The sequence below is a fragment of the Mercurialis annua genome, linkage group LG8, assembly GCF_937616625.2.
Source record: "Mercurialis annua linkage group LG8, ddMerAnnu1.2, whole genome shotgun sequence".
Lineage (NCBI taxonomy): Eukaryota > Viridiplantae > Streptophyta > Magnoliopsida > Malpighiales > Euphorbiaceae > Mercurialis > Mercurialis annua.
In genome coordinates, this window is record NC_065577.1 from 28,785,968 (window position 1) to 28,808,836 (window position 22,869).

Here is a 22,869-nt window from a genome sequence, read left to right on the forward strand (position 1 = left end):
TATACACAAACACGATCAATCTAATTCATTTATTATAAATAGATAAAATATTCTTTATATTAACACAACATAGTTAACGTATTTATTTTAAATGGAAAATAATTTTCTATATTTACAATTTTAACTATTTTATCAAATATATCTTTGAAAGTTAATTAAAATATTATTATTTTCATGAATTGGATCAATTATATTTTTAGAACTTCAAATTATAATTATTTTTATAAATTTTTGATTCAATAAACAACTATTTTATCCAATTGATTTTTTATTTTAATTTAAGAAGGGTTATGTGAGATTAAAATGAGGAGGATATATGTTGAAAACAAATTTATATTGATGGTTTATTTACTTATCTCCATCCAGGAAATTGACGGACTACAATGTTCAAAACTACCTTTGGCACAATCCTAAATAAGATTGGATGCAATTTGTTGCTAAAATTATAGAAAACATATTACATGTGGCTGAATAAGTAATGTAGCAAATAAACAATTTTCCTACTAATTAATATGTACATATATAAAAAAAAAAGATAAAAAGTACAAAAAAACCCTCCACATTTTCGCAAAAATACATATCAATCCTAATTTATGAAAATGAGGAGGAAGAAAAAGAAGAAAGAGCAGAAGAAAAAGTAGTATGTGGTGAGGATGATCCAATTCCAAGAAGCAGATCAATAAATGCAGAGAGTATAAACCCATGATTTTTCTTCCCATTAAGCTTCAAATACCAAATCAACAGCTCCTCCAAGCAATCCCAATGCTGATCATCAGACCGCAACATCTCCTCCATTGATGCCTTGAAATCAACGTAAGGATCATCCGACTCCATTGCCACCACAACGCTTTGTTTGAATGGAAACTCCCCGGGTTTCGCCTTGTCTAGTATAGAATTCGTGTCGCCACCCTCGAAAAACAGTCTCTCGGACCTTGCACCGCGAACGATGACCTCCAAATCGAGGTTATCCTCGGATTGATCATCCGTTGAGATGTTCAAACTCGTCGTGGTTTCGGAGGAGTTGGTGCACCCCGACCTGGGCGTTTCGACCTGGTCGAAAAACACGGAGTTGACCGTCTTGTAGATGTCTTCTCGGAATGAATGAGTCTTGGGATGTTTACAAGAAGACCATTTGATTTTCATTTGTTGTTGTTGGTGAATGTGTGTATGTGTTGAAGCAAAGTGATGATATTTAAAGAAAAGGTGGGAAAAGAGTGGGGGAAGATGGAAGAAAATGGGTAAATCATGTTTGTATTTAATTTGTGCGTTTGTTGAATTTATTGTCTTATTAAATGTCCTCTCACAAGTCACAACAACTAAATCATTCCAAACTGCCTTTGTCAAACATTGGTTTTTTTCCTTTACTACTCTCACGCATTTGGGTGCTCCATCCACCCAATGACATTAATTTAACAAAAATAATTTATATCAAAAAGTACTTTTTTTAAGTTTTTTTGAATGTCATTTTATTTTTTGAATGTCATTTTATTATAATAAGGGAGGGTGAATAGGAGAATTAATCAACCAATCAAGCAATAAATGAGTTCCTATAACTTAAGGCAAAAAATATTAATATTGTCTATCACTTTTAAACAAAATAAATAAATTAAATTACACCATTTACTAAAAAATAAAGAAATAGGTATTGACTTTTTTTATTTATAAAAATATCGAGTTGACTTAAAAAATATTTGTTAATGTAATAAAAACTAATTACAAAAATATTGTATGTATGTTATTGGTAATAATTTTACTATACTAAATTCCTGTGCATAATGTATATAAACTAAATTATACTAAAATTATACCAACATTGTATAAGAGTATACACATCAAAATATAGTAAAATTTTATTAATATTAAAAAAATATTAGACCAACATTATATCACACTGTATACTAAAAATTAAACTAACAATATGCTAAAATTATACATATGAAAATATGTAAACAAATTATTATCAATAAAAGTATACTGAAATTATGTCAATATTAAACAAAATATTGTTTTCAAATCTTCTAGTTCATAAGTTTTAATTATACTGAAACTATACCAACATTATACATACCATATTTTTATAAATAAATTTTATTTGTTGGTATTTTTATAAATATTTTAAGTCAACTCGGTAATTTTGTAAATAAAAAGAGGTTTTTTACAAATACCAGATAAAATAAAAATATTTACAAAGATACTAGCATTTTTTTTAACATAAATACAAAAAATAACTACAAAAATATAAATTTTTAAAAAATAATTCCAAAAATATAAATTTTTTAAAACTTTTTACAAAAATATGATTTTTATATGAAATTTCAAATTTCAAAGTTTTTATATTTGTTTGGTATATAATACGCATATAATTTGTATATTATTATATAATCCGTATTATATACATATTGCACACGATTTAAAAAAAAACAGATCTGCAAAAAAAAAAATCAAATCCAAAATTTAAAGAACGGCGACGCGATCGGATCTGCTGGTGTTCTTTCTCTGGTCTGGAAAGGAGATTTGATGCCGTAGGTTTTAGGAGAGCTGATGCCAAAACTAACAGAGTACGTGCTGCTAAAGGGAAAGGATTGATGCGACGGCGTCGATAAAGCGAAGCGTACGCGGTGCTGCTAGAGAGGAGATGCGACGACGCTGCTAAAGAGGAGATGTGACAGCGCTGTTTGGAAGAAAATCCGACTGGCTGCTATAGCTATGCTTGATGAAGTTGTCCGGTCTAAAGCGATACAACTGCTATTGTTTTGATTGAGCGGCGCTGCTTTGAGAAACCCTAATTGGTTGACAAAGATGAAGTAAAAAAGGTATATTCATAAATAGAGAAAGTTGTGTTAGTAATTTTATAAAATAGAAAAATTAAAACTATAAATAAAAAGTAGGTATAGCATTTACGTAATTATTTTGGGTATATTCGGTATATGGTGTAAATTTCTCAATAAAAAAAGTCAACAGCTATTTTTGTAAATATTTTTTAAAATTTTAGATATTTGTATAAGAATCTCAAATAAATATTACTAAAAATACTTAAATACTATCATATTAATTGATGGATCCTGATACACGGTAGGGATCTATTCAAGGTTAAGTGGATCTTCTTAGAGTGTTGATGCAGTTTGTATTACCTGCAAGATATGGATGTAGAGAGGCGATCAGAGGATTTGGGCCTTGTGCCCCGTATTCACTCTAATGTTTAAGTTAGTGGGATAGATTAATTGTTTAATTAGGGTAATTTGTTAATTTCGTTAATTTTTTATTTAGTTAATTCATTTAATTGTATAATTAGCTGGTTAAAGTATATAATTTGTTGATTAGAGTATTTATTAGTGTTAATTTGGTTAATTAATTTCGCTATAAGTGGATTGTATTGTTAGTTTGTGATTTGTAATTTGCTTGCAAGACTTTCTTGAAAAATGGATGATGCTCATTTTTGAGAGGATGTACTGCTCAATTTTTCTTAAAAATTTAATATATTTAACTATATAATAGCAAAATATCAAAACTAATTGCATGATAGGTTTGATAGCCGTCGATTGTTTGGATCAGTCCGACATTCCACATCTTTCGTTATCTGTTGCGGCTGCCATGCAGCAAATAAGTACTATTATTATTTTAATTTTTGTTTTCATGTAGTAGTTAAATTAGAAATTTCAACCTAAATTGACCTCAATTTTGTTCCCACTGAATAAAATCGTAAACCTAGTCGAAGAGTTCCCGTCCCGTGTGTTCAAGAGATTAAATGACACGGGATTGTACAGCTTGTGCAGTTAGCAAAACTGGTGCTTCCGTAATTCAATCACGAAAACCAAACATGTCTTGTAGCGGTAGAAAAATATTTGGTTGTTTTTCAGCGTTTCTTCTCCGGGTGGATATATAGTATATGTTTTGTAACGCTTATTTCTCACAGAATATTTAATTAGTGTTACATATCTTATACTAAATATCGCATTAAGGGAGAACAACGCCGGAAGGCTGCCGAATATTTTTCTTCGTTGCTAGGCATAGAAGAGTTACGGGGCGCCAGTTTTGCGAATGGGATAGGTTCATACCTGTAAAGTAGTCAATTACACTGACTTTGCTATCATCAAGTGAAAACCCCTCCTAATTATCTATGCTACAGAAATGAATCCAGACCGAAGTTGGATGTACAGGCGCCTCCTGGGCTGGGTGCTATACCCAGGTCTTGATGAGCACGTACAAGAGTTTGTGAATTTCGCTTTACGACATCCCGGTTGTATGAGTGGGCCTGAGATTAAATGCCCTTGTCCTAGGACGGGATGTAGAAATATGAGTTATCAAGATGTCAAAATGGTGAAACTACACGCAGAAAGGATTTGTGGAAGATTATCAAGTTTGGCTTTTTCATGGGGAGGGAAACATTTTAAATCCCCGTCCCGTTGTATAGCTACCGGAGTATGAAGTTGACTGTGAAAATGAGGGAGCTGACGAGTTTAGTTCTATTTAGAGAATGGTTATTAATGCTGTTGGTCTAGAATTAATGTTCACGGAAGAGGACCCGAATGATGAAGCTAAAATATTTTATGATATGATGTGCGCGGCTGAAGAACCTATATGCCTCGGTAATAGAAAACACCCTCCTTTGTCTGCAACTGTTAAAACGTTGGATATCAAATGTCGACATAATGAGTTAGTATCTTTAGTATAGGAGCTTCTCCAGAAGAAAACAAGATGCCAAATAATTTTGATGAAACAAATAAGCCGGTTAAAGGTGTTGGGCTGCCGGTAGAGGTTATTGATTGTTGTTTCTTTAACTACATGATTTACTAGGGGGAGGATGCGGAGTTAACGTGATGCAAAATTTGCAATTACGAATGGTGGAAACCCCCCCCCCCCCCCAAAGGAAATTTTGTGAAAAGATGAGTTAACATCCTTATAGGAAAATATTTTGTTTTCCTACAACTCCGAGGCTGCAGAGGTTGTATGATTCTAAAGCCACCGCCAAGCATATGACATGGCACGCAGAAAACGAGATGGTTGATGATAAGATGTGTCACCCGTCAGACTCTCCGGCCTGGAAACATTTTAGTGAGTTGCATACCGAGTTTGCAGATGAAGTTTGAAATATCAGATTAGGCTTGTTTATTGATGGGTTTCAACCATTTGGTGGCATTAGGCAGCAATATTCATCATGGCCAATTATTATGACACCTTATAATCTCCCCCCAGGGATGTGCATGAAGGATGAGTTCATTTTTTCAACAGTTCTTATCCCTGGCCCCAGAAATCCTAATTAACAAATTGATGTTTTCCTACAGCCGTTGATAGCTGAGTTGAACCAATTGTAGGAATTTGGAGTTCAGACATTTGACATTCATAAGAGGCATTATTTCCAAATAAAAAGCGGCACTTATGTGGAGAATTAATGATTTTCCTGCTTATTCTATGTTCTCTGGCGGGAGGACATCAGGTAGGCTGGCCTGCCCCCACTGTAGGGAAGAAATAGATAGATTCACCCTCCTATCTAGTTGTAAACAGTCGTGGTTTGATTGCCACAAAATTTTTTTGCCAACAAGTCACTATTACCGTCGAAATGATACTGATTTTCGAAAGGGCAAACGCGAGAGTAAGAGATTCATAATGCCGAGAATTGGAGAGGAACTGTTAGCAGAGGTGGACAATCTAGGGTTTATGAAGGCTTATGAAATTAGGGATGCGACAAATAATGCGGTGAAATCAAAAAGTCATGGTTATAATAAAAAAAGCATCTTTGGAATTTTCCGTATTGGAAAACGAATGTCATTCATCATAATCTCGATGTCATGCACATTGAGAAAAATATATACGACAATATTTTCAATACTGTGCTCAATATCCCCGTGAAAACAAAAGACCATACAAAATCTCGAGAAAAGTTGAATGACATATGTCATCGGTCTGAGTTAGCAAAAGATCCAGGCACTAGGAGATTTCCTAAGGAGACGTATGCTTTGGACAGGGACAAAAAAAAGGCTTTTACTTGAGTGGATTAAGTTAATACAGTTTCCAGATGGCTACGCATCCAACTTGTCCATATGTGTCAATATAATCGGTCTGAAAATGCATGGAATGAAAAGTCACGACTGCCACATTTTACCGCAAAGATTTCTGCCAATCGCTCTTCGTGAACTTTTACAGAAGGAAGTGTGGGAGCCTTAACAGAGTTGAGTATCTTTTTTTATGGGTTAACTTCCACGTCTCTGACAAAGGAAGATTTAGATCGTATGAGGCTTGACATCCCAAAGATATTATGCAGATGGAACGTATTTTCCCGCCCAGCTTTTTTGCCTCCATGGAACATCTACCCGTACATCTATCGTACGAATCTATGATGACATGTCCGATTCAGTGTCGCTGGATGTATCCATTTGAAAGGTAATATTTTTGAAGTTTCCTAATTCAGTTGATCAATATAATTACAATATGTGTGTACTAACTATAACATGTGGAAAAAGATATTTGAGAAAACTAAAGAAAAAAGGTCACCAATAAAGGCATAGTGGAAGGAAGCAATCGTAGCAGATACTTGCAAGAAGAAACCGCAAAGTTTACATCTTATTACTTTTCAGAAGGTGACCCAATGATATGTGACCGGTTGCAAAGGAATGAAGTGTTTGATATTGAAGTCGACGACGATGTCGACAGACTATCTATTTTCAAGCCGTACGGGCAACCAGTGGGTACTTGCTGCAAGAGATATCTTGAAGATGATGAGATTATTGCTGCCCGAACATATGTTCTTTTGAATTGTCCAGAAATTGAAAATTACAGAGAGTAAGCTTTAACACAACTGCCAATGTAATTAACAATGTTGCAGCTTCTAATTATTATTTTCTTATTAATAAAAGGGTTTTTGAAGCCGAGTTGTGCAGAAGAAACCCCGAAATCAGCAACTTGCAAATTGAAGCGAAGTTTGAGAGTGACTTTTTCCTCTAGTTTCAACAATATGTTAGTATTTTACAAAATATCTCGATTCTTTCAATAAAACGTTCCAATTTATAATACATTTATATGCTACATGTTCAAGATCCAATTGTCTGTACCAATCCATTCATTCTTAGTCTCACAAAGGGACCTCTTATATCAGTCAGAACATTTAAGGGATACCGTGTAAATGACTTCAAATTTCGGACTCAAGCTTATGGGGAGGAACAACTTACAATGAATAGTGGAGTCTGCGTGTGGGAACCCAATATGTCGATAGCGAAAATGACTTATATGGAGTCCTGACAGACATAATTGAGTTAGAGTATCCAGCGCTTCCAATAAAGACGACTATCTTATTTAAATGCGAGTGGTTTGACCCAACGCAAAATTCTGGCACAATTAGTAACAACAGATACAACATGGTGGATATTAATAACAGAAAGAGTTACAATAAGTGTGAACTTTTCATTTTAGCTGAACAGGCCGACGACCAAGTTCATTACCTGCCATATCCGAGTAAAAAAAAGGATAAATTAAATTGGTGGGCAGTTTGCAAGATAAAGGCGCGATCCGAACTTGACATGCCCGAGGAGATTATCTCGACCTTCCAAGACGATATAGAAGAAATCCTCTTTTTATTACAACGGACGACAATCTAACATATTTGGCTAGTCGGAATGGAGAAGCTGAAGAAGATAAGTTGTTCGTGCCTCCTATTGTTGAAATAGAAGCTGACTTTCTTCAATTGTACAAAATGATATTAACGTTGAAATTATGTCTCTTAATTATATTGTTCACGTGTAGTCGTTAAATTTGAATTCATATTTCTTAATTATATTTTTTCACGTATAGTTGTATAATTTTATTATTTTAACTTGTTGTCTGGTTGTGGAGCAACTAAATTAACATGTGCGCAAGCATGAGAGGGACATGTGATAGATCTCGTGGGCGGGGTCGAGGCTCTAGTCGAGGCTGTGGCCGAGGACACGGACAGGGAGACCCTGTCGGGCCTGTTGCTCGCAATGACGTTGTTGAGGAGCAGCACCACGTGGAGGCTGGAGGACGTGTTCAGCCTCGACAGCAGCGTGAGGCTGGCGAGCCCCCGACAGTTCTGGACAACCTGGGTAGGGCGAGGGTTCACCCGGACCCTAACAGGTAAGATTACATTTTTATAAACTAAATTATGCTTATAAAATCCCAGGAAATTGTTGCTGGACTTTGGGCCTATTTCTCGGGCTATCTGGGAGATTTTTAGGAAGTGCTGGTTCGATAATGGATTAGCACGACGCTTTCTAACTGCGAAGCAGAGGGAGTTCTATTTCCAGGAGTTCCAAGTAATTAAATTTGTAGTTTAATACATTTAAGTTGTGATTTTTGTGAAAACATTAACTTACGGCTCATGTTTTTACTGTTTTCAGAAGAAGTTCTGGTGGGATTGTCACGACCCAAATTATTAAGCCGCGACCGGCGCTAGGGAACGGGAGTGGTAGCTCCGGAACCCGTAGCAAGCCTAAAATCAATATAAATTTTTTCGCGATTAAAACGTTTTATAATATATAATACATTATCAGAAATCTTCTTTAAATAATATAATTCAATTATAAAAATATCGTATTCCTTTTCTGAAAACATTCGCGAAACAATTCCTAGAAACCAGGGTCTTACCGAGCGATATCTCATATCCAGCACCGCCCTGTTTCTAATCACAAACATCACCAATTCCATTCACGGTAATTGGTATCAAATTCAAACGGATAAATGCTATCTTTCTAAACAATTCATTTATAAAATTATATCAGAGTTTACTTTTCAAATACCTTTTGAAATTGAATCATAAACCTAATACTGACACCTACTGACTACTGCAGCTCTATAAAACTCGTACTTTGTGTAAGCCAAAAGGCTGCCGACACAAAGGAGATGGTCTGTCTGATCCGACACCGGTCACCTGAAAGGAAACACTGTGAGGGGGTCAGTATTTTGGGAAATACTGAGTGAGCTTGCAAGTTACTAACGGTATTAATATAAAAATATAACATCGCATCTCAAGAAAACAATAATATAAAACATATAAACAAGTATTTGATCCGTACGAAACTAATATCCTAGCATGCAACACATTTCTCGAATAATCATTATCATTCAACCCAATCGTAAATATCAATCGCGAGTCCAACTCGTTGGTGACCCAGCCACTAGATACGGGGACTCTGGACTACACCGTAGCCGAGTACTCACTCGTATCAAAATCATATACCGAATCGTAAATATCAATTGCGAGTCCAACTCGCTGGCGGCCAGCCACGTAAATTTCATAATCATCATCAGCTCCCAGCTGTGTCAAGACATTTCTCAAATGCAAACATACTAGACTGACTCGATACTGGTGATCACACAGCCTATTGACACCCAATAGGTAGCTAGTTTCTTCGGACCGCATACTAGTTCTCATATATAGAAATTAAATAAACATATAACATTTCAATCAATTGTATATATTGCGATGCGTGTAAACAGTATATATATATATATATATATATATATATATATATATATATATATATATATATATATATATATATATATATATATATATATATATATATATAATAACATTAATTATAATACACGAAAGTAAAGTGCAACTCACAGTGACCGTTATCCAAATATGCAATATTATAATCCCGCAAGCGTAAGCTCCATGCGTTGTCTGATCGCGTAGCCACTCCAGCTATACGGCTTGGTAGCTTGCCGGTACGTCAGTTATTTAGTCGGGTTACCTGTACGTTTAATCCATAAACGTAGGCTTAGTACTAAACCCCTAAGTTATAAACTTAAGTTAACACGATCGTATTCCAAATACGACTCTTAACTTAGATCGTGTTCTAATACTTAGTCGAGATATTTGTTATATCTCTGTTAATCGATTTCCAATTATATGTTTCTTATACCTCGATATCCTATCGAACACGTCATGTTCGATATCCAAATTTCTCGTTTTTGGGGCTTATGTTTCCTTTTCAATGTCCGACACTCTTAAAGTCGGAAAACGGGGTCATAGCGGGGCGGAAATAACCTTTAGGTGCATCGAATAAGTTGTGCGCCCGCATAGCCTTAATGCGCGCCCGCGCAATATGGTTGCGCGCCCGCGCAAGATTGTTACGCGCCCGCGTAACATAGTTACGCGCCCGCGTAACTTATTTACGCGCCCGTGTAGGATTCGTCCTCGGCCATTCCGACGTGCTACTAGCGTAAAAACGCTCCAAACACATCTGAAACGCTTAATCTAAGCTCAAAACACTATAATCCAATTCTAATATCGATTAAAACGATATAATCGTTCCGTGGCCTAAAACTTTGAATCGATATAACTTAAAATATATCCGTTTAAACGGTAAATCGACAAGCTTACCGTGATTCGCCTCTGGAATAAGATCAATTCGAGCTATTAAACGTCGGAAACGGACGAGAAACGGAGATCGAGCGACGGAACCGTAATTGATCGTCACGTGAATGAATGAAAGAAGAGAAAAGGAAGTGTCTGGATGTTCATTCCTTCATGATGAAGTTTATATATATATATATATATGGCCAACTGTCACTTTTAGTCCTTGAACTCTTTAACTTAAACCAATTCTCTATTAAACTTTCTATTTTAACTTAACGATTAATTACTTACTTTAACTCAATTACGTACGTATTATTTATATCCAAATAAATAATACGATTGTAAAATTATCATTTCCCGTCAATCATCCTCCAATATCTATTTTCGAGGCTTAATTGGCTAATTTACATTTTAGCCCTTAAACTTTTCAAAAATTTACAATTTAGTCCTAAACGCATCCGCGTCCAAATTTTAAAAGGTCTCCGATTGACCCGAAACTTTTACCACATATACTATAAAACATTTCGCGGACCTTGGCGAAATAATTTTCACTTCGGAATTTATATGGCTAAATTATCATTTTAGTCCCTGTACTTTATTTTGCGAATTTCTTAACATTTTTCCTTTTTAATTCCAATTCCAACTTTAGAATTGAAATATAATATTAATTTTCTCGCAATAATCTTTTTTTGAAACCGTCCTGCTAGAATTTTATATTTATCTTAATTTCTCGAAAATTCTTCCGATATTGCCACTCCAGCGACTCAACACTAGACACGTGGACCAATTAGACAATTTAATCATTTGGGGTATTACAGGGATGAGGCGGCCTATAATGAGAAGCTCATCAGAGAGGTATTCATAACCCACGCAGGCACCCGCTATAAAGACAACGTCCATAAGATGAAGAAAGCGAACGCCAAGCATAATTATGTGAGTCAGGTGAACTAGGATGCCTGGAACGCCTTTTGGGCCACAAAGGCATAAAGAAGAAGTCAGATACAACCTGAGCAAATCAGATGAGCGAACCGGCGGGCCCGGACACTGGCTCTGTCCGCAATACGATGGGATCTCGCTCCTATATCAAGAAAATGGATGTGATGGTTTGTTTCTAAATTCAATAATTAAAATACTTAAATAACGTATTTGTTTTATTTTCTTACTAATGGAATTGTTTTTTTCTGATAGACTAAGGGGCTCGGCCGGAAGCCGACTGCAACGGAGCTGCACACTCGCCTTCACTCCACGAATGCTGAGAAGAAGCCGGTCGACAAGCGGGCTCAGGACATGACTGTAAGTCCTTATAAACTTTAAATTCTATAAGTTGTGTATAGGAGTGTTAAATATATTAGACTTGTTTGTGTGATTAGATTGAAAATGTTTGTTGTTGCGTCATATATTGCAATTTGCTTGCAGGACTTCCCTGAAAAATGGGTGATGTTCATATTATAACGGAAATGCTGCCAAAATTTCATTAGAAATTAGGATTACTTTTAATATGTTATGCATTTTTAGCTGTTATAAAACTAAAATGATATGTTTTTAACTGTTTTGTAGGACGCCATCGCTCAGAGGCTTGCTGCTGCGACACAGTCTCCAACCGGAGAGGGTAGCTCCTCGAGTCCAGCGGATGTGGACGAGGCCCAGGTGTTTTTGGACATCGAGGGTAGAAGCACCGCGTGTACGGCCTGGGTTCGGCGAGCAGCAGGTATGCACCAACGAGTAGTACGGCGCAGCGAGTCAGCTATTCTAGGTCGTCACAGCAGGCGGACGAGGAGGTCGAGCGCCGTGTGCAGGACGACATCTAGGAGGGCCTGCAGCAAGTTGAGGAGTGGCTGGCGGAGCAACAACGTCAGCAGCAGGCGAGCATGGCCCAGCTTAGCCGTGTGGAGCTCGCAAGGATTATGCCTAACCTTCCAATAGAGTATTGGCCACAGTTTCCCTCTGACCCACTAGATGATGACGACACTACATCTTTGTAGTGTCGTGTTTGATTAGTTTACGAACAAATTATGTTTTGTTTTTCTTTTTAAATGTTATATGTATACTTTGATATTTATGTATATACATATTCAGTATTCAGTTTCAATTAATTGTGATCTATGAATGAATTTTAATTACTTTATTTAACAGGTTTAAAACGAAAGGGAAAAACTAAAAGAATAACAGAAAACGGCAAAATTTTGCTCCAGAAGCACCCCTAGTTTCAAAGAGAGGAGGACGAGTCGAAAAATCAGTAGTTTATAGTTTAGCGATAGATTCTATTTTTTTAGCGACGAATAGTCTGTCGCTAAACGTGCCTGTAATGAGATAGAAATGGCACGTTTAGCGAAGGATATTATTCGTCGCTAAAACATAGATTAGCGACGGATACATCCTTCGTTAAACGTGCCATTCATGAGATAAAAATGACACGTTTAGCGACGAATTCATCCATCGCTAAACATACAAATCTGCAAATAACGTCTCCATTTTCGTCTCTAAGGTTGACTATTTGCAACAAATTTTTTAAATTTAGCGACGGAATATCTGTCGCTAAATTTTTAACGGAAAAGAAAAGGCGTCGCAAACACGGTTTGCAACTAAAAATCTTGTTCGTCGCTAATCTGTCGCAAATCGTGTTTAGTGAAGGATTTATGGGCATTAGCAACAGAAATATTCGTCGGTAATGCCCTGTTTTTTAGTAGTGTATGTTTATGCTATATTTAGACACGTTCTATAATAGAAACATGATTTTAGAGTGTTTTAGATGTTTTAGACACCCTCATATACTAGATATGTAGGTATGTTTGGCCATAAATTGTCTTTTTACCATGTTTGATGTTTTTGACATATTTGCCTCCATATTCGCTTAGAAATATACTTTTAGGATGTTTTTAAGTGTTCAGGTTATTTAGGTTTCAATTCCAGCACTGTTCTGTGCGTTTTGAGCGTTTTTTTTTGGACTGCTTTGCATGAAAACCGAGTCGAAAAATGAACAGCCTACGTCCCCCACACTAGCGCCGCCGCCCCTCCCTTTGGCGCCGTGGTGCCCTCTGTTCATCATTCCCAAAAGGGGTAATGTTATATAAATTCACAAACTATACACCTTTTCTCAATTTAATCATGAACTATAAAACGTCTCAATTGTATGCATGAACTTTGTTTTTTTCTCAATTGGATACACCGACCACAAATCCGGCTAATTTTGCTGACATGGAGGCCGGACGTGACACGTCAGCGCACTCGGTTGGCCATTTTTTCCACGTCAAAAATTCCCTCTGCCACATCAAAACTCCCCGTTTTACCCAAATTCCATTTTCTTCTTTTAATCGACATTTTGTTCGATTTCATATAACTTTCCATTCTCCTCGTCTTCTTCACAACGAACAAAATCCCCAAACATAAAAACCTAAATTAGCTATGGCGATTCTCGTGAGCGCACAGAGGTAGAAGAAGCACACAGAAGTTTCATACGGGTATGTAATCTAAACTTCCGTAGACTTGATTCTTGTTTTTTATAAATTTTAGTTGCCCTAATTTCTATTTTTGTGGGTCATGGCTGCTGCTTTGTTTCAACAATCATGTTATGGCGTATTAAAATGGTATTTTTTTTGTACAGCTCTAATGGAAAAAACGAGATTTTCCATTTTTTATCATTATGGTGGGTTTGTAGCATACTATGACGGTGGTCGTCATTACATCGGTGGTAAACTTGAACCCGTTCATGGACTTTATTCAAATAATTTTAGTTTTTCGGACCTTCGAGAAGACGTGGCGAAGTTCGGTTTTCAGTTCAATGAATATCAGTTAATGTATCAGATTGTAAGACAAGGCGTCAAATATGAACTCTTTGACCTCAAAGGGGAAGCTACATTTCCTGAAATGATGAAGCAAGCTGTTGAACTGAATGGGATACTGAATATTTATATCGTGGTAAAGAAAAATAACAATGATGTGTTTGAGAGTCAATCCTCAAAATTGAAGAAAGCTCAAAAGAAAAAGGGAGTTCCATTACAAAAGAACAAAGAATGTGCAGGTGAAGTATTAAATCAGTTAGATGGAGTTGCACAACAAAAGAACATAAATTCTGCAGGTGAAGTAGTAAATCAGTTAGATGGAGTTGCACAACAAAAGAACATAAATTATGCAAGTGAGTTACTGATTGATAGAAAAGTAGACGAGAAGATAGAAAGTGAATATTTGGACTATAATCCGGTAGGTGAGAGTGACACAGATGATGGGTTGAGCGATGATAACTTGTCAAATGATGTTGAGTACATTGAAGCAAGGAAGAACACAACAAAGTACAAAAAAATGCAGCCTGAAATTGTTCAGACTATGCACACCGTAAGAAGTGTTCGGAGCACAGGAAAAGTCAAGGCCATTGAATCTGGGGCTGTTGCATCTTGTGCTGACTCAGTTTCTAGTGAGTTTCATAGTGATTATTATGACTCTGATGCTGAAGTAAATTCAGATGGAAGTGATGAGGAAGAGTGTAATGGAAAAAAGAAGAAATATGGGGTATATGATCCTAAATGTGACCATAAACTACTGGTGCTATTACTGGGAATGAAATTTGAGAATGCACATCAATGCAAAGAAGCAGTTCGGGAGTGGGCTATATGGAATGGCCATAATCTTAAAATCATACGGAGTAGCAGATATCAGTTAGAAATGCGTTGCATGAAAAACTGTCCCTGGAAGCTTTATGGTAGTATGTTGCCAGATGAATGTACATTTTGTATAAAAACTCTGGTTAGTGAGCATTTATGTCCTAGAGTGCTGGAAAATAGGATGGTGACTGGTAATTGGATAGCAAAACAATACAGGAACAAGTTTAGAAGATGTCCTAACTTCTCTGCTAAAGAGTTAGCGGGTGATCTCTTAGAAACTTTTTGTGTCAGAGTGAGTAGAGCAATGCTGTACAGATCTAAAAGTCTTGCGTTAGAAATGCTTAGGGGGTCTGTAATTGAACATTACGGATTCCTAAGATCTTACAAGGCTGAACTGATGAGAGTCGATAGAGAGGGAAGATTTGACTTCATGCTTGAGGAAGGAGGGACTTTCAAGGCGTTCTACATTGGGTTTAGCTCTCTGAAAAAAGGGTTTATGAAAGGATGCCGAAAGATAATTGGATTCGATGGGTGTTTTTTGAAAACATTTCTTGGTGGAGCTTTGCTTACCGCAGTGGCTAAGGATGGGAACAACCAAATGTTCCCTATTTGTTGGGCTGTGGTCGAGTCTGAAAATGAGTTCTTCTGGACTTGGTTTCTTGAAATTTTGTTTGAAGAGCTTGGGATTATTGATGGGTATGGATGGAGCTTTGTTAGTGACCAGCAGAAGGTAATATTTGTTGTGAATTTATCTACTTAATTAGTGTCATTTGATATTAATTTGATTTGAACTACATTTTTGTTACTTAACAAATTTTTTTCTTTTTTTTTTGTCTCAGGGACTTACAAATGCAATTATGAAGCTTACCCCACACGCCGAGCACAGAAATTGTGCCAGGCATGTCTATTGCAATTGGAAAAAAGAATTTAAGGGCCAGACATTGAAGAATCTGTTTTGGAGGGCAGCGAGAAGTACTTATGAGGCATCATATAATGCTGCTATAGAAAAGTTGCTTGAAGAAGATGAGGCAGCTCACAAAGATTTTCTTAAAAGAGGACCTAATAAATTTTGTAAGTTTTACATGTCTGAATACCCTAAGTCTGATATGATAGACAACAATGTATGTGAATGCTTTAATGGGTATATAGTTAAGACTAGGGGAAAGCATATCATTGAAATGCTTGAGGAAATTAGGTGTGCTTTGATGGAAAGAATGCATAAGAAGCACACTGAAATGACTGGTGTCACATTTACAATTTGCCCTAGGATTAGGGAAAGGGTAGAAGAGTTAAAATACAATTCTAGAATTTGTACTGCCACACCATCCATAGGGGATAAGTTTCAGGTAGCAATAAAGGACGATCAATATGTTGTAAACTTGAAAACATTGACCTGTACTTGTAGGGCATGGCAACTTACTGGTATTCCATGTATGCATGCATGTTCTAGTATCTTATGGTTGAACAAGGACCCTTTAGATTTTGTGGATCCCTATTATTCTGTTCAAATGTACCTGGAAGCCTGTCGATATGCCATTGAACCTTTAAATGGCAAGAAGATGTGGCCTAGAGCAGAAGGTAATGCAATTAAGCCACCGGTGATTAAGCCAATGCCCGGACGACCAAAAACGAAGAGAAAAAGAGGCATTGAGGAAGATAAGAATCCAAACAAGCTATCGAAGAGTGGAGTTCTAATGAGTTGCTCGAGATGTGGAGTTGTGGGTCACAATACAAGAACTTGTAAGGAAACTAACATTCAACGACGAGTAAAGACACCGGTATGTTAATTGTGACTGTTTGTTTAGTATTTTTAGAATTATATTTTTTGCATTATAGCTAATTGTGAATGTTTTGCAGGCTTCTAGAGGAAGACCAAGAAAACCTATTGCCCCTGGGACATCACATAGACAGCAACTACCAAGAGTAGTCTCCGCTGATGATAAGCGCACTAAAAGGAGAGAAAAAAGACGGGTATGTCCTCTAAATATCCCTATAAGCTTTTTCTATGCTGCATTATACCTAATAATTCTCATATGCTATATCTTTTATGTGTAGGTTAATGAGGGTTTTGGAGTTAGGATAATTGAAGAAACAAATAATATGTACATCCGGGTAATCATAATTAAATTGTTTTTTTGAAGTTAAACTGTTGTTGGACATATCTTTGACACTTATATTGAATGTGCAGCCACCAGGAACCAAACCAGAGACCAGCCGCGCTCAACTTATTGCTGCCGGGAGGAACCAGCAATCACAAGCACAACCACAAGAACAACCAGCTGCAAGCGGTGGAAGGAATGCCAGAGGTGGAAGAGGTGGAAGAGGTGGCAGGTCAGGCATGGGTGGCAGAGGTGGAAGAGGTGGCAGGTCAGGCATGGGTGGCAGAGGTGGCAGAGGCAATGAGGCATCAACGGTGACAATTCAACCTTCATATGCAAGGGCAACAACAAGTAGTCGAGGAAAAGTTGCAAAATACTCAAAAAAAAGTTGTTTTAACTCGAGAGAGTGCTGCTAAGTAGGTGTTAGGCTTATTTTGAATGACTCTTAGGTCATTTTTTGTTTTGATTGTATAGGCAGTCATTGTATGATTGGCACTCACTATACATGCTCATATACGTTTGGCGCTACAGGTGTTGATATTTACTGATATTTTGTAGGCCGTTATTTTGTAGGCCGTTATTTTGTCAAAACTTGGTTACACCAATTATTGCAATGTAATAAGCCATTTTATGCTATATCTGTTTGTGTTGTTACCAGTATACATTTTTGTTGTAAACAATGGCAAAAAGGGTATGCATATCATTAAGGTTCAAGCTTGATAAGGTATTTAGCATGATAACACAAACTTGATAATATTAAAAAGAGTAAAACTTAGTAGCTTAAGTTTCAAACTTACAACAATAGCTACTACATAACTATTTCCCCACCACATTAACATAACTACTACATAGCTTAACATTCAAACTTACAACATCAACATAACTACTACATCCCCACCAAAAATACTGCTATTATAACTAACATCAGCAAAGAAATGAAAAACACAAGCATCCAATTCACCATCTTCAGCTTTTTCACCTTAGCTCTAAGTTTCTTCCTATCCCCAATGAGTTTGACATTCTTTTCAGTCAATTGGTCCACTTTCTTGTCGAATAGTGAATTCATTTCAACAATGTCATTCCTGGTTTGTTGCAGCTCTTCTTTAGTTGATTCTGCATCCCTCATCTTCTCAGAGAAAGTGCTCATCATGTCTCTTGCGGCCCTTGCAATAGCAGCACCTGCTTCGGCTTTGTTCACCAAGTCCCTTTCACTTTGGATTTTCAGCCCTAGGTCTTCCTCCATCATTTCTTTATTATCCATCAATTTCACCAGCAAATTTTTCAAATGGTTTGGAGTTTCACTATCAGCCCACTCCATATATGAGCAGTCATCAAACTGAAAAAACATACACGCAAGGTATAAAATTGAGCATACATTGTTAAATACGAAAGCTTTTTCCAATAGCTGGTACTAATCAGAATGCCAAATGGAGTAGAAGAAATATCAATAGCTAACCCTAATCAGTTATTTGTGAAACTTACCCGTCTGAAAGGGCAACGGTAAAATCGTCTTCCAGGATCAACATCGGTGTAACAAATGTAGCATTTAGCAGTAGCTGCATGTTTGCAAAGTTTCTTAGGAAGAGAAGATGCAGCCGAAGCATATGAATAAGTCTCATTTGTGCCTGTAGAAGGAGAGCCCGTAATGGGTCTTGGTGTCGAGAAACATCTTTTCCTTCCCTCAAAAACAGTTGCCATCGCTATTGTGGGAAAGAAGAGGAGCGATCAATTAGGGTTTTCAGAGTTTAGAGTTTTTCTGTTTTTGGATTTGCTGAATTGAACAAAGAAGAAGAGGAGAATGTCGATTAAAAGAAGAAAATGGAATTTGGGTAAAACGGGGAGTTTTGATGTGGCAGAGGGAATTTTTGACGTGGAAAAAATGGCCAACCGAGTGCGCTGACGTGTCACGTCCGGCCTCCATGTCAGCAAAATTAGCCGGATTTGTGGTCGGTGTATCCAATTGAGAAAAAAACAAAGTTCATGCATACAATTGAGACGTTTTATAGTTCATGATTAAATTGAGAAAAGGTGTATAGTTTGTGAATTTATATAACATTACCCCTTCCCAAAATCGTGAATATCTCAATATCTCGTTTAAATTTATTAAATATATCAATATCTCGTCACTCTGCCGTGTTTCTTTCAAAATCCTTATTGTACGCTCTAGTTTATTATTACTTTCCTCGATGCCCGAGAAAAGATGTGTATAAAGACTAAAGTTGCTAGCTCTTTTTAACAATTTTTGATGGGATGATTTGCATATTTAATTATAATATTTAGTACTCTCTCCGTTTCAATAGAGTTGTCCACTTTTAGATTTTTTTTGTCATAAAATTCTTATCCATTTCTAAGAAGTACTCCCTCCGTCCCATTTAAGAAGGGACATATCTCCTTTTTATTTGTCCCACTTAAGAAGGCCATATCGTGTTTTTTGTGCCAATTTATATAAATTTTCCTTTTTTACCCCCTTTTCTCTTTCCATAATTAATGAATATTAGTCTATACACAAAATACAACACTATCATAAATAGGGGTAAAATAAGAAAACACTATAATAGTTAATGCTTCCTTAATCTATGTGAAAAACTCATTTGTCCCTTCTTAAACGGGACGGAGGGAGTAACAATTTTTAAATTTGATCTTTCTATTCTACCTCTATTTAAAATCAATTAATGAGCTAGTATTTATTAACGTCTATAAATTTATAAATTGAAAGTGTAGAATATATTAAATAAGGGTAAGAAAAGTAGAGAAATTTATAAAAGTCTATCATTAATTTTTTTTTTTAATTATGTCATAATAACAAGGTGGAAAACTCTATTGGGACGGAGAAAATAGTTTATTTTAAATTTAATTTTAATTGTTATTAGTTTAATTTTTAAATGAACAATTGATAGGTTATCTATGAAAAATTATTACATTGACTTATGTCTAACACGTCATCTATGTACTGAGCCAATGCATTATGACACGTTATTAAAATGATGGCCTTATTGTAATTTTATAATTAAAAAATGTAAAAAAAAACAAATGAAATTACAGTAAGATTATCATTGTAATGACGTGTTATAATGTGATTGCCTGAATCCACGAATGACATAATAGACTAAGTCTATATAATAATTTCTCATCATCTTAGATTAGTTAAAAAAATTGAAAGCGCCCGTTAACATATCGACCAGTAGATTGAGTCAACTTATTTATCGGTAACAAACAATTTGGACAATTTCTACAAATTTAAAGGTTAAATTATAGCGAGTTAGATTGTAAGGACATAAATATTCTTTACTCAAGAGTTCAAGGATCTATATGTACATGCCTATAAATATTGTCCATTCCCTGTTACAATTATGTGCCAAAAGAAGAATACCCATGAATGCAAAGTCTTGCCATGCACAAGTGCTGTTGCATTTTGGTGTTAATGCAGAGACTCTAACATCAAATATGCTCATCAATGTCTACTCAAAATGCGGCCTAATGGACTATGCTCGTAGAGTGTTTGATAAAATGCCTGAACGATGCTTGGTTTCATGGAATACCATGATTGCTACGTATACTCGAAACGGGGAGGAAGACAAAGCTCTTAGGCTTTTCGTGGAAATGCGAAGCGAAGGAAACTCTATGATGAGTGAATTCACGGTGTCAAGTGTTATTTGCGCGTCTGCTGCGAAATGCGATACTTTTGTGTGTAAGCAGTTGCATGCATTTGCTCTGAAGGCTGCAATGGATGCAAATGTCTTTGTGGGTACTGCATTGGTTGATGTTTATGCTAAAAGTGGACTGATAGTATGCGCGACTCGTGTTTTTGAAGGGATGCAAGAGAGGAGCGCTGTTACGTGGAGTTGTATGGTTGCAGGGTATGTGCAAAATGAGCTTTATGAGGAGGCTCTGTTTGTTTTTAACAGAGCTCGAGCAACTGGCCTTGAATGTAACCAGTTTACAATGTCTTCTGTTTCTTGTGCTTGTGCAGGATTAGCAGCTTCCATTGAAGGGAGACAGGTGCACGCTGTTGTCTATAAAACTGGATTCGGTTTGAGTGTTTATGTGGCTGCGTCTCTTGTTGACTTGTATGCTAAATGTGGTAGTGTTAAAGAGGCTTATGTTGCTTTTTCGGATGCTCAAGCGAAGAACATTGTTTTATGGAATGTGATGATTTCTGGATTTGCTAAGCATGCTCATTCTTTAGAAGTAATGATTCTATTTGAGAAAATGCAGCAGACAGGTATATGCCCAGATGAAATAACATATGTTTCCGTATTAACGGCTTGCAGTCACATGGGTCTCGTTGACAGGGGACAAAACTATTTCAATCTTATGTCTAGAGAGCATAATGTATTGCCAAATGTTCTTCACTATTCGTGCATGGTTGATATTCTTGCTAGAGCAGGGAAAATGCATGAAGCCCATGAGTTGATAAACGATATGCCATTTGGTGCTACTGCGCCGATGTGGGGATCAATTTTAGCATCTTGCAGGGTTCATGGAAATCTTGAACTAGCTGAGATTGCAGCTAAGAACTTGTTTGAGATTGAACCGGATAATGCAGGGAACTACGTTTTATTGGCAAATGCATACGGCGCCAATAAAAAGTGGAAGGATGCAGCAAAAGCAAGGAAGATTCTCAAAGAAATTAAGGTAAAGAAAGAGACAGGAAAGAGTTGGATTGAAGTTAAGAAAAAAGTTCACACGTTCATTGTAGGAGAGACGAGGCATCCGAGAATTGCTGATATTTATACGGAGTTAGATACGTTGCTGGAAGAGATGAAGAAACTTGGTTATAAGGCGGACACAAGCTATGATCTCCATGATGTGGATGAGAATAGAAAACAAGAACTTCTGAGACACCATAGTGAGAAGCTGGCACTTACTTATGGTCTAATGTGCTTGCCTCCCGGGGCATCTATCCGAATTATGAAGAATCTACGAATCTGTGGGGATTGCCACTCCTTTATGAAGCTTGCATCTGCCGTTTCTCGGAGGGAAATTATTGTCAGAGATGTAAACAGATTTCATCATTTTAAGGATGGATATTGTTCTTGTAGGGAGTTCTGGTAACATTTGTGAAATGCATTAGGACACAACCAGTTCTGTTACTAATGGAAAATGAAAGTGGGATCATACTGTAGTAACACACAATCACCAAAGCAATCGAAATGTAAGTTAAACCTTTATATTATTTTTCCTTGATCAATATATGTTGTTAATACTCATTATAATATGTCAACAGTGCTAGATCAGACTATACATGTTAATGTGAAATTCTTGGATATTAGATGACATGCATATTGAGTCCTTTTTACTTGGCCAATGAGAGATTGACAAAATTTAGTATTTATTAAATATTTTTAATCTAGTCATTTAAATGTGATAATACTAATGTAGGCAAGTATTTTCCTATGTAAATAAGCAATTGCAGTTCCTTTTGAAGTCTGCTCATGAAGCATGTTGCATTGTTGTTGAGCAAGATTTCCAGATATGAAGCTTTTTCATCGTACTTTTTGCTCGTAAAATGCCACCAAAATATCACAATACTGACCACCATACATGATATGAGGAGCCCTTGAAATAGAAATTCAATAAACTCATTGATGTGAACAAGAAATATATATTGATTGTTGCCTTATTGGTCACTCTTGTTTTTTTATCTTAACAATGAACATATAATAATATAATGGTCAAACTCATTCTATGGTCCTTGTACTATTAAATTTATTTTATTTCATCCTTGACAAATAATTTACATTTAAGTAGTCATTTAACTATTTATTTTGAACACATGTGTTTCTTTTATGCATAAAACGACGTTGTTTCATGCCAATTAAAACGACGGTGTTTTTTATCCTTCTAATTCCTTACA

At 36.3% G+C, this 22,869-nt stretch overlaps 3 protein-coding genes across 3 annotated transcripts; 2 read left to right on the plus strand and 1 right to left on the minus strand.

Annotated features, from left to right (window-relative positions):
* Positions 1 to 415: 415 nt before the first annotated feature.
* Positions 416 to 1,229, minus strand: LOC126660884 (transcription repressor OFP13). Its single transcript, XM_050354587.2, has one exon. The coding sequence runs from the start codon at positions 1,141 to 1,143 to the stop codon at positions 592 to 594; it is 552 nt and encodes a 183-aa protein (XP_050210544.1). The 5' UTR covers positions 1,144 to 1,229; the 3' UTR covers positions 416 to 591.
* Positions 1,230 to 13,855: 12,626 nt separating this feature from the next.
* On the plus strand, positions 13,856 to 17,732 carry LOC126661830 (uncharacterized). Its single transcript, XM_056104146.1, has 7 exons — positions 13,856 to 15,643; positions 15,753 to 16,691; positions 16,771 to 16,884; positions 16,969 to 17,025; positions 17,102 to 17,377; positions 17,487 to 17,495; positions 17,586 to 17,732. Exons 1-7 carry the CDS (start codon positions 13,856 to 13,858, stop codon positions 17,730 to 17,732), a joined length of 3,330 nt encoding a protein of 1,109 aa, XP_055960121.1.
* Positions 17,733 to 20,191: 2,459 nt separating this feature from the next.
* On the plus strand, positions 20,192 to 22,222 carry LOC126660965 (pentatricopeptide repeat-containing protein At5g04780, mitochondrial). The gene has a single exon (XM_050354691.2). The coding sequence runs from the start codon at positions 20,322 to 20,324 to the stop codon at positions 22,065 to 22,067; it is 1,746 nt and encodes a 581-aa protein (XP_050210648.1). The 5' UTR covers positions 20,192 to 20,321; the 3' UTR covers positions 22,068 to 22,222.
* The last annotated feature ends 647 nt before the right edge of the window (positions 22,223 to 22,869 follow it).